At 45.4% G+C, this 12,405-nt stretch overlaps 1 protein-coding gene across 1 annotated transcript; it reads left to right on the top strand.

Moving 5' to 3' along the window:
* Positions 1–1,102: 1,102 nt before the first annotated feature.
* On the top strand, positions 1,103–5,802 carry LOC146194758 (uncharacterized). The gene is made up of 4 exons (XM_084596632.1): positions 1,103–1,160; positions 3,638–3,915; positions 4,592–4,812; positions 5,580–5,802. Exons 1-4 carry the CDS (start codon positions 1,103–1,105, stop codon positions 5,800–5,802), a joined length of 780 nt encoding a protein of 259 aa, XP_084452758.1.
* The last annotated feature ends 6,603 nt before the right edge of the window (positions 5,803–12,405 follow it).

The raw sequence follows: 12,405 nt of genomic DNA, 5'->3' as shown, positions 1-12,405 counted from the left end.
ACATACGACAAGGAAGTGTCCTGCCCAAGAGCTTAAATTCCTCGGTCGTGATCCCTATCCCGAAACCAGGAAATCCTCCAGCGAACCTTGCCAACTTACAACGTACCTCCTTAGCGCCAACAATGTTCAAGCTGGTAGAGAAAATGCTAGCTACACGACTGTTGTGGTGGATTGAACAGCACAGCTACACCTTCTATAAACGCGACAGAATTGGCTTTCTTCCGCATATAAATAGAGTGGATGGGTTGGCTTTCTCGGTATCAGCCGTTATGTCATCTACCCTGCTGCGTATCGTCTGCGCATCTGCGTATCGTTTTTGCAATAGACACTGGGAAAGGTATACGAAACATCAGTCATACTGCCATCCTAAACTCAATTCACATGCACCATATTCCTTTCAGACTACGTTTGTCGAATCTTTTCTGAAAGCGAAAAAATGACTGTGCTGCCGTGGTGAAGTGGGTCAGCTGATTTATTTCGCTCCGCAGCGTGCCCCTGGGATCGGTAATGCGACCGACGTTAGTTAATATTGCTATCGTCCTTTTTGTACGGTGCCTACATGAAATACCCGAAATTGAGTGTTTACAATACGCGTATAAGGTTACTTTGTAGATCACTCATCACGATCTCTTCACTCAGGAGGCCGCCCTGCACTCAGCTTTGGGCATTACCTCCAATATCACTCTTAGTCAATTGGCCTTCAGCTTTTCGTGGGCAAAATTACATATACACGTCGATCGCCAGTCGCTGGAAGCACCGTAAACTTGAAGCAAGTTCTATTCGTCTCTGTCTATAAGGTTTCATCCCACTACAAGGAAGTCAAAATGTAAAAATTCTGGCTTTGATGATTCGCCAACCAGAGTGAATTACTCCTTGGCTTTCTCATGAAAAAGCAAGACATTGGGACTGATTAGAAGATTTGTTCATAAAATGTTCACAAAAGTTCTGGTTCCTCTGTTCCACTGCAAATGGTGAGAACAGTTCTGCCACGTGTTATCAATCCCAGTTTTAACATATTGCAAGAGCACATTAGGACAGCTTAAAAGCTATGAACTAAGATGCTATGAAAGCAACTACATGCCTTCCACACATGACAACGGTCATGACTTTACAAGAGGTTGATGAGTTCAACATCATCAATGCTCTGGTGCAGCAACACGGTGATGCTCGTAGAATTAAAGCCAGTCATTGCACTGCTCGCATGCACTGATTGCTTATGCAACTACACACTCCTTCATTCAGCTGCCAGTGCCACTTGTTTATCCCTATTTTTTTTCTACATCTAAACGAAAATAAGCTTACAGATAATCGCAGAGTAACGTCTGCACATCGGCATCGTGGCTTCGGTAGAAATTGGAAGAGCAAGAGGCCCACCTGCCTCATGGTTCATTGTTGTATACGTGGATGGAAGCATCCAAGATTGTGAAGCAAGAGCAGCAGTCTAGTGTCTATGCAGGCCTGGCCTTAGTCAAACCTCCGCATTGCACTTAAGGAATTACATCATATTGAACCCAGCTCGTTGCAGTTGAAGACGGACGCTGCCCCGTAGCCTCCACAACTATGCCTTCTGCTGATCCCGTCCTCCTCATCACTGACGTCATTGAAGTAGTACGGTTGATCCGACGTGTCAGCCGCTTAATTCCCAAGAATATGTCAAGAAATCCACCAGCTGACGGCGAGCATCCCATACGATTGGTTAAGTGGCTTTCGCGGAACCAACTCCCTTATCAAAGCTATGAAGATTTAGCGACCCTCCTCGTGACCCCATGTCATGTTTGCCTTGGCTCCCTAAACTGGACAAACTGCTTTCCTTTTATCAAGAAAGAAGACCATGGGTGTGTCGACTGTGTTCTTATTATTGCATGCGCGGCAGCTCTATCCTGCGCCCTTACCCGCGCAAAGAAACTTGCGATACGGAGGATCTCGGTAAGGGTTGCCTTCACCACAGCTGTCAAACGTGGCCTCATTTCTGATCTATTTATATTCCCGCCCGGGAATTTGGATATAAAAATTTGAAATATTGAAGCCGATATTCACCACTTACTATAGGACTGCCCAGCACTGAGATCTAGCAGAATCCGGTTCTTGAAGGTAGCCGGCCTTTCGGCGAGAAACCTTGCTTCATATATTGCCTCGAACCGCTTAAATCTTTATTAGTTATTTTTCGACAGCGGCTGGCATGCGGCCTTATCACTGTGATTCTAGCGCACGGACCGATTCTGTATTCGTTGTTTCTTCATGCTCTTTGCCGCGAGACACAGCTTTATTATTTTCTTTGTCACACAAGATGCGTCCAAATGTGTCTAGACGATTCCGGCCACTCGCGTGTTTGTAATGCTCTAGAATATGGTAGCCACCGTCTGGGCTTTGTCTAGACGTCTCTTGGCGCCTTAAAATTAAGCATTGACGGGTGTGACGGGCATTCTTACATCGCCGACTGACGAACACGCTTGTTGTTATAGCCGCCGCCGAATCGCATAATTCTTTTGCGAGCGCAAGCCAGCCCAAAAAAAAAAAAGTTCATTTAGTCCAACGTGAATCTCTTTGTCTGCAGGTTTAGGCGTCGTCACCAATGCGTGACAATATTTCCCGAATCCCAATGCGTGACAATATTTCCCGAATCCAGGCACCTCATCATAGCTTACTCCTGCATTTCCTGAAATCAGGAAATATTTTTTTATAAATTTAACCGTTTCTTCATCCTTTATCTTATATCCTCGGTGCTCAGACGAAATAAATATGGTATATAAAAATTGTTTCTCTCCGCAACAGGCGCATGCACTGCTTCTTCTGTTCCTGTTCATTTTTTCTGGTTCTTTCGCTTCTTTTTCTCTTTTCCCCTTCCAACGTTGTTATCGCCTTCCCAACCAGTTTACTAATGAGGACGAACCTTGCACACAGTTTGATGCCGAAGCGACGTTGGCAACCCTAGCGGAGTATTGGGCAATGAAGGGACGTTGGCCGTCCCTTCATTGCCCAATGCTCCGCTAGTGCTGTTTAAATGTGCACATTAAATAGCGGCCGGACTGGGTAATCGAACTAAAAGGTAACACACGAATTCTTTCACTTTTTTCCTGTCTGGCATTCTTGGATATGGCATGGGCTCACGGCTTCTTGTACTAAGGAGGCTGCCCACCTGGTGCGTGTATTTCACGTCTGCTCTCAATAAAATCTTCTCCCTTGCTCTCCCTCCAGAAGCGAGAAAAAGGATGCAGAGTCTTCCAAGCTCGTGCAGGTCCCTGTGACCATAGTAGAAGAATAAGAAGCGACAGAGATCCAACGCTACATACCTGCTTCTCCCGCGGGAAGTTGGTTATAAAGAAACGTCGGTACGTTGTAGTTTGCCTACTTTGTATTGAATGACCATAGTCCAAGCAATATTCTGAAACGGAACCCGGCTTTAACCGTTGAGATCAGTGGTGCCTTTATCAGCTTTCGCTTGGGTTTAGAACACATATCCATAAAAGCTATGGTTTCTGTAAGCAACTAAACATGCCGGGCAGTCTTTGGCTAGGGCCCACTGTACTTTTCTTCTTTTGTCCGCTACTATGTCCCTTATGGAGACGTTACAGATAAACGAATACAGTGCCAGAGCCAGTTATTCCGTTTTACTTAATAACACGTATCCTTTTTGCAGTGTCCCTCGAAGAGAGCGCCGCGTCCGCGCTGCCCATGGAGCTAAGCGGGCAGTCCTTGAAAAGCGCTGAGTACGACGAGAGCAGCGTCGAGGCGGGCCCTGTTTGCCGCATCTGCTATCGGGGTCCCCGCAGTGGGGGAGAACTGCTGTCGCCCTGCGCCTGCAAGGGCACCATGGGACTCACGCACAGGGCCTGCCTGGAGTGCTGGCTGCGTGAGCGCGACGCAGACAAATGCAATGTATGCCTCGCCCGCTTCAAGGTCCGCCGACAGCACCCGGTAATAACCTGATTTAAATCACTGGAAGGGTGCATCTCAGATTGAATGGCAGAATTGTGTGAATATTTTATAAATACGCGGTCAGTGCCTTTTGCGGGAAAATTTTAACATTCAAAGATCCTCCCCAACCTTTTTTTTCCACTTTCTTGAAATCTGAACCATACAAGTATATGAGATCATATTGTTATGGAAACGCATTCCGTTCCTGCATGGTCCTCCCGTGTGGCTCCGACAGACTGTCTAGAGAATGAGGCTATCCACACTATTCCAAACAGAAACCACCAATAATTTATTACTTTATTCACAGCTGTTCATAGCTTTGCTTAATCCGATTGTGTGCCACTAACGTGTTGATAGTGGCAATCTCTACAGTCACTGGTTTTTAGGGAATAATTCTAAACGAAGCTAGCTAGCGATCAGACAGCCTCTGGGCTTCAAAGCGACAATAATACTTGGTTTTGAAGAATAAATCGTGAAGACTACGCAGCTTACGAGCATTGGTATAAAGGGGGTCGGGGTGTACCAGTTCATCGGTCTTGCTATTCCCATTTTAAGGCTGTGCTTTCTAACGCAACGCTCTGTACGACCATTTAGGCGCACTCTATTATAAAGCTTGTATGACAGAAATGAAACCGTAAAATTATAACGTCTTCCATTGTACCCCACCGTTGGGCAGCCACTCCGTGACTTCTTCGCCGAGAAGAGCAACAGGCGTAACCTGCTTCGGATGGTGCTGAACCTGGTGTCGGGCGTTGGCGACGTCGTGGTGCTGGTGTTCGCCTGGAGCTACGCTTCGCGCTTCCTGGGCGGCCTCGGCTGGTTCCTTTACCTGCTGGTCATTGCGCTGCTCGTCTTCCAGACTCTTTTCTGGGTCGTCGTAGAATGCGTGAGGGTCTGGTGAGTACTTCCTCAATGAATATCAAAAGTCTGTACAACACGGCTTTGTGGTTAGCGGAATTCAAAGGTTTTCTAGTTACTATATTACCGTCCTTTTTCTTTGTCATTCGTTTTTGGCGCCGAATGACGCTGATAATAGCATGCTCCGTGTCATTCACAACATCTGTATAGGGCAACTTCTGACATGGTATCTCAGTGATACCGGTGAGATGCTTTCAGCTGATTGCTGCCCCCGAATTCCGCAGAGGAAGATTTCGACAAAATCCACATGTGATGAAGTCATTAGGTTGTTTTCGGTGTAGCCGCTCTCCGGAGGTGCGTGGTCAGTGAGGGCCCGCAGAGATATCTCTTTCTTCAAGCAGATATAGCAATCTAAGGCACTGAAATCAGCACTGCTTTAGCATTAAAACGCCCAGATTTTGACGACCTGTGCACCGAAAACTTCCTGGATCAGGCTTCATCTGGTCATCATCGTGCCGGCAAGTCATTGCTTTCCTTCTCTTCTATATTCATCAATCAAATCACGCCCTTCGTCACGTCATACACCTGAACGCCTTTAACATTCTTACTACCGTTTCGCCACCAGGTCATGCGTCAAAAGCACTGACTGATAGTATATTGGAAAGTTAAGAATCGTGCAAACATTACATACCAACGTTAATTACAATATTAAAGTTAAGTGGCTCGATGTCGTGTAGATTTAACCCCGTATGCCCTACGCAACAGTCAAGTGCATTTTTAAGCCACTCAATACCGTTGTCTTACAGGACCTGCTACGAGCCTGTCCGCGAGTGGCGCCGCAGAGCGGTCACCCTAGAGATCATCACGGACAGCTCGCCCAGCGGGTCTAATAATTCACTCCCTAACGAGAAAGCGGCCGACGTCGAAAAGGGAGAGGCGCCTCCCATCTCTTGGAAATCAGCGCTGTTACCTTCCCACAGTTCCACAGAACAGAACCCTTCTTCGTCCTGGTTCGAAGGCTCGATGTAAGCAACAGCCTTCTTAACTGCGCTTTTTGCCACAATTTTTCCCTTCCACATCAGCAAATAATTCGCTGAAAAAGCAGAGACAAACTGTCTTTTGGCACGACAAGTTGCGCCTTTTATTTAGTTTTCCCAGTACTACTACGGCCACCATTATAGTTAGCTAGGCAGAGCAGCAATCGAAGGAGCGGTGGTGGCAGCTTAAAACCGATGCAGATGTCTCGAACGTTCTACTTCATTTGCAATACATTCAAGAGAACTGATCCTCCATCTGCTTTAATGGCCTCCAACGAAATTAAACCTCTTCATATAAGACGGAAAATTGCTGGGCTAATATTTCTTCATTCGTTCACCCAGGGAAAGTTTAGGATGTCTTGTTCACCTTATATTACACCTTCAACAGCACGAAAAGCCTGCCACCAACATAACCATGCCCTAACAACATATTTCACGAAAGCAAACTTGTTTAAATAATCATACTTTCCGCGTACAATAAACGAGTGGAATGTACCGTCTGAAGAGCTTGTCTCAAGTGCCAGTTTCGAAAGCACTCTTGGCAATGAGATTGTGGAGTTGCTACAAAATATAAAAATTATGCAATACATTTCTTTTGACTTGTTTCGCTCATTTGAGTCATATGTATCAAACCTTTTGTCTATGTACTAACTTTATGGCGTTTGAAAATATGCCTTGTTATCTGCTCTTCCTGCTTGGACTACCTGAGGTCTGCAGTATTATGTAAATACAAAAACCTGGCGCGTCCAGACGAAGCTTCGTCTTGCGAGACACGTGGCTGACGCTGGCCACGCGAGTCGCTACAAACCTTACCAGCCCCCCCCCCCCCCCCCCCTCTGCCAGTCAGTTGAAAAAACAAACAAAAATATTCGAGGCAATGAGGACCTTCTGCAAGTATAAAGCTGAACGTTGGCTCACCCAACGGCGACCGAAGCCCATGCTTTCTGTTGTGGTGTGCCGCCACGCTATCGATGCCATGCTACCCTCTGTACTCTTTCCGCTTATAACTACGCCTTCTCCCTTCCTCCCGTTCCTCTGACAGCGCTCTTTTCACTCCTCGTCTTCTAAAAACGTTCTCTGGAATATGCCACGTGGTGTAGAGAGATGATTATGGCATACAACTGGAAGCACGTATGTCAAATCGAATCCCTGTCGCTAACCAGACTATAAGATGCAAGCCAAGTGAGCAGGGAAATTGTGTTCACTACACTGAACTCTGGATTCCACACCAATTTTGATACGAAAAAGCAGAAATCTAGCGCCATGCGAAGGACTCTTAGTGATATGGCTTGCAAGTGAATGGCGCACCAGCGGCGGCAAGGAAAGAAGGGCCCTGCCACAAGACTATTTGTTGTTGATGCCGTTGTCCCCTCGCCGCTTCGGTAGCTCGACGACTGTGCGACACAGCTGCTATGGCAACTACAATGCCTGAAAGTCACGACGAATGTGAAGTCAGCTTCGAGGCACAACGGGATAATAGGTCTTTATTAGCTCCCGTTACCACATATACACAACTAGTGTACTTTATGTCTGATTAAGACATTAAACATTTTTTTTACTTGTGAGATCACGTGCACTTGCCTTTTGATGCCATCACATCCGTAACATGAGTGATGAATGAGGCATGTACGGCTTTCCCATTAATATTATGAGAAGTCTATATATAACACCGACACAAGGCTGTAGTGTACCCTGCCATGGTCAAATCGCATAACGCTAACAGCGCGGAGGAGGATATCGAGCTTGCGAGAAACGCGACCGGGTATACAATAGTGGAGACGTGCAGGTTTGGGTAAGCACTAGGTTAGAGCGAGGTGAAGCAGGGCAACCGGAGACTGAGGGCGCAGTCATGCTCTCACCAAAAGAGGAAAACAGGGCGGATGAGCCGTGGACAGACAGGCCATCAATGTCGGTGGGTTGAGGAGAGTGCGAAGAATTGTGAAACCTCGCTGGGCAGGCCATCATGCGAGACATGCCCGGCTGTAGGCTGGGTGCATACTCCTCAAGAAATGGCTCTGGAGGAGGATTTGGCTCAAAAATTAGTAATAATAGCATTTGCAATACATGTACAAATGCCGCCACAGAACAACACTTGCCTACCAGAAAAGCTGGGACGTTTAAAACAGACGGCGCACAAACATCTCCGCTATGGTGGCACCGACGAAGGCTGGACATGACAGTGGGGTCACAGAGAGAGCCAGAAATTCGGTCCCAGTTTTCGGTATTTGCTATGTCTCTCGACATTTGGACAGTGGAGTGTAATGTTTGAGACGCGTGCAATATACGCTGCTAATGTTCGGCTCCGAAGAGGATGGGACCACGTCGTCCTCTGAAAATGGGGTCACACCCGGCTTCAGGATGTGATATCAGCATTACAAGTCTGCTAACTTCTTGATAGAATCGGGCTGATAAAGTCGGGGGCTTGAGACTGATCGGTTCACTGAGTAGATGATGGCCGAGGAAGATCGGATCTCCGAACACATGGGGGTAGAGCGAGTTGATGGGCGCGATGAGGACCAAACCTTCGGCTGGAATCCTAGCTGGTGCGTCGTGGTTAGGGGCGACCTGTTTTGGAGGGACTAGGCAGGAGTGGCAGGTGCTGGTCGTTGACGGCTACGGTGTGCTGGGCCCGGAGGATGCAGCCGGATGCGAGAGCAAAGCTGACGCGGTTGTAGGAATTGGCGGCGACTACAATGAGTATTCGCTAGCAGCAGCTTGCAGTTGCAGCCAACGAAGTCGACCGGGACGGCAGCGGGCAGCTGCCTCCTCTTTACTGTTTACTTCACTGTCATCATCCGATTCTGCCTTAACAGCCAGTCTTAAGCACATTCTCGCTTACTACTTTTAGTGCTTCGCTACCATTATCTACTGTGACCTTCTGAGAAGGAAATGTTATTTCCTGATTAGGCTATATATCCCATGAATGCTCAGACGAATAGTTTTATTTACACGTGGTCTACACTATGCATAAACACAAATAGGAAGCTTTTAAAGTATTCCCCATTCACTTGATATCCAATTAATCTATATCGACTCTCCCAATACTGCCTGTAAAAACGCAGTGGTACTAAACTCCTTAGTCCATGTCCGACACCGTTCCTCCTTTGTATTTTATCTTTTCCTGTGTAAGTCAACGGTCTCTATTCTGGCCTTGCAATATTTTTTCAATGTGTCATCATCATCAACATCAGCCCGACTATACTCACTGCAAGGCAAAAGCCTCTCCCGTATTACTCCATTTAACTCAGCCCTCTGCTAGACCTCATTAACCTCATCCGTTTACCTAAATTTGCGTCGCCCCCTATATGTTTCCGTTCCCTTGGAATAAAATTCGACTCCCTCTCTTAGCACTAAATGTTCTGCCCAAGTTCAATTTTCACTAGAATGTCATTAACTCGATTTTTTTTTCTCGCCCATTTTATACGCTTCCTACCTTTTAAACTTACACCTACCATTTTCCGTTCCATAGCTCTCCGCATTGTCTTCAGCTTATTAGAACCCTCTTCATCAGCCTCCACGTTTTCATTAGCGGGGTTTGCGGAGTACTGGTAAGATGCAGGTACGCTTGTCTCTTAAGCGATGCCGCTAAGCTGCTAGCTGCAATCTGCTGGTACTAGACAAATGCATTTCATCCTAATCTTGTTATCCTAGTTAATTCCCTTTCATGGTCCGGATCTGCAGTTACTATCTCGCCAAAGTAGACACATTCACCTACCAATTACAGTGCTTAGATATGTATTGCAAACTACAGTTCCTTCAAGATGAACATTGCCAATTTTTAGGCCTACTTTTCTGCTTTTTCTTCCTAAGTCATCAAATATTATTTACAATTCAACCCTTGAGTCATTTAGTAACGCAATGTGATCAGCGAATCAGATTACAGAGATCATCAGCAGCAGCAGCTTTACTTAAGGCTGCGATTTAGGCGAGTTTGTACGTACCGATTCATAGTTAAAACAGCGCGGGAAAACAAGGCGAACGAAGAAAGACACAACGCAAGCGCTGAATTGCAACTGTTTTTTATTCGAATAAAACCATATTTAAATGCTTTTCTGTCCAGGAAAACACAAAAAATAAAGGGAAGACAACCAAAACTACTGAACAGCGTTACTTTACCCTGCAGGCTGCATGTCTCTCCTGTATTATTCCACTTAACGGGGTAGTGTACCAGCTGCATCCACTTGACGCCTGCGAATTTCTTGACCTCACCCACCCACCTATCTTTTTACCGCCCCCTGCTGCGCTTTCCTTCCTTTGGAATCTAGTTCCCCCTGCAGTATTCTCTTCCAATCCTAATCTCTAACTGCTCCCATCACAATTCTGAATACTCCCTCTAAGCAAGCTGTGAATAGTACTGCGGAGGTGGTGCTTCCTTGCTTAACGCCATTTCTTATGAGAATATTATTACTTTCTTTATACAAAACTATGACTCCTATGCAGCTGCTATAGATATCTTCCAGTACTTTCACATACAACTCACCTTATGCCCTTATGTTCAAATGCCTGCATGACTGCCGTGGTTTCGGCTGACTCAAACGCTTTTTCATAATGAGCGAATGTTATGTATAGCGTCTTGTTATACATAACAAGCCCCCTAACCCCTGATCCACTGCGCAACTCCTCTCGCTCGTTATAACGAGGTTAAATTATCCGCCATTAGACGGGGCGGCCCCAGGCGTGCCACGGTGCCAGGGTTAAACTCGTGGCTTCCGAGATAAAGCTCGCTATTTGGCCTCAGCTGATCGCGGAGGCCACTATTAAAGCTCCGCCGTCTGACGTGGCGGCTTCCAGATGGCGCTATATGTACAGTTAAAACGGCAGCTTCCCATGCTTTCGCACTATAATTGGTTTAACAGAGATATCTCCTGCCAGTTGTTCTTCATGTCCTATATTTTCTATTAGTTATTCATGTCATTACTCATCTCCTATTGCCATTAAAATATATATATCTCTCATGTGAATACTCATTTGGCTTCATGATTGTGCAGAGCGCGAACATGGCGTTGTAACACCCTCATTTATCTCAATTATTTGCTTAGGAATTGTCGTGCGTGCGCACACTTCCAGGCCACCGTAAAACGTCAACTAATTCTAATTGATTTTAACTCGGTACTGTACAAATAAATGTAATGTCGAGCTCGTAGCCTACAAAAGTATTTAATATACGCATCACCGTCGCGCCGCGACCCCCTTTGGGTACGCGGCCCTATCAAAACAAACGGACAAACAAATCACAAAATCTACCTAACTATTCATAATGCCTACTTCAGTCTGCGCAAGGAAAATGCTGCTGTTTGCAGGGACAACACAGGAAGCTATATAGAGTTCTAGTGAAGTTAAGGAAAAATTTATTGAAGTGAAAGTTCGCTGAACTGAAATAATTGCGTGTAAGCATGTTGCCGTTGGCTCCAAAGAACATCGAGTGTTCAAATCATAATATAGCCCATTGATTTGTCACAGCGTTCATTTGGCAGCTATGAATGCAGTAGGAGTGTTGTAGCTGTACTCATAACTGCAGTGGTCTTGAATTCAGTTGTTACCAAACTTTCGTGAACCTTGTCTGCACAAAGGTCTGAAGGGCGGCAAAAGCCTTCATTTTTTACACCAGCTCATAGCTTCAGCAGCTCATGGGTAACCAGCATGCATACGCACAACCTTCTTGGAACGCAAAAGTCAGGTTAAAGGTCAACTCCGGTGGTTTTTTCATCATTTTCTGTTTTTCATTGAAAAGCATTCCTCGACACTTCCTGACTCCAATACAAAAAAAAAAACCGTTTTTCGAAATTCCAATTAGAAGTATTTAAAAAAAAAAGAGAAACAGCAAATCGAAACCAAAACTGCTTTCACGGCCAGAAACGACGTCCCAGGTGACGAAATTGTGACGTCACACTCAGTATTAGAAAACCACTCGTACGTGCATTGGATGGTGAAAATAACGTATGGAAATCATGAAGCATTGCATAAAATGTCTGAGGTAGTTCAATATAAGCCTCACAATTTCATAATCATGCGGGAAGTGGACAGTAACTCCGGTATACTGTTTGTGACGTCAGAAACTCAGTGTTGCCGGCAGAAATAGTCTCAACTTAAGCCATGAAAACAGCATATTTTAAAGTCGTGTTGCGCGCGAACGGATTATCGTACGGCGCCCAAATTTTGTAGAATGCGTCAGGACGGAGAGGAGAATATACAGCAAAATTTTTATTAGAATATTCGAATGTCAAAAAACCTCCGGAGTTGCCCTTTAAAGATAAATTATGGCCAATTTTCGCCAAGTGGCATTAAAGCGTGGTTATCAACATAACAATTTGCAATCAAAAGTGAAATCTGTGCTTGCTGAAGTGTTTAGCATGACATTGGAGACACATTTTTCTACATTCTACATTGTCTACATTTTTGACCCAAACCTTTGGTCGACGTTTTCCTTTTCTTTCTTTGGTACTAATAATGAAAAGAACAATCACTTAATTTCATGAAATGAAGGGTTTTTGCGTAGCGTTCAACGGAGGTTTTTAGGGAGAGGGGGTAATAAAAATCGTGCTACACAATTTTTCTTTTGAACGACGTTCTTCAAGTGGTATTCTACTATCTCCAA

The sequence above is a fragment of the Amblyomma maculatum genome, chromosome 3 (assembly GCF_055883805.1).
Source record: "Amblyomma maculatum isolate TAMU_Amacu chromosome 3, ASM5588380v1, whole genome shotgun sequence".
NCBI classification, from domain to species: domain Eukaryota; kingdom Metazoa; phylum Arthropoda; class Arachnida; order Ixodida; family Ixodidae; genus Amblyomma; species Amblyomma maculatum.
The sequence above is the reverse complement of the archived record's forward strand: the minus strand, read 5'-3'. Positions and strand labels throughout refer to the sequence as shown.

Excerpts from the sequence above, each read along its gene's own strand:
- LOC146194758 (XM_084596632.1), top strand. The coding sequence starts at position 1,103 with ATGACTTTACAAGAGGTTGATGAGTTCAACATCATCAATGCTCTGGTG. Across the intron at positions 1,161-3,637 it reads TGCTCTGGTGCAGCAACACG|TGTCCCTCGAAGAGAGCGCC; the intron begins GTGATGCTCGTA and ends TCCTTTTTGCAG. Across the intron at positions 3,916-4,591 it reads AGGTCCGCCGACAGCACCCG|CCACTCCGTGACTTCTTCGC; the intron begins GTAATAACCTGA and ends ACCGTTGGGCAG.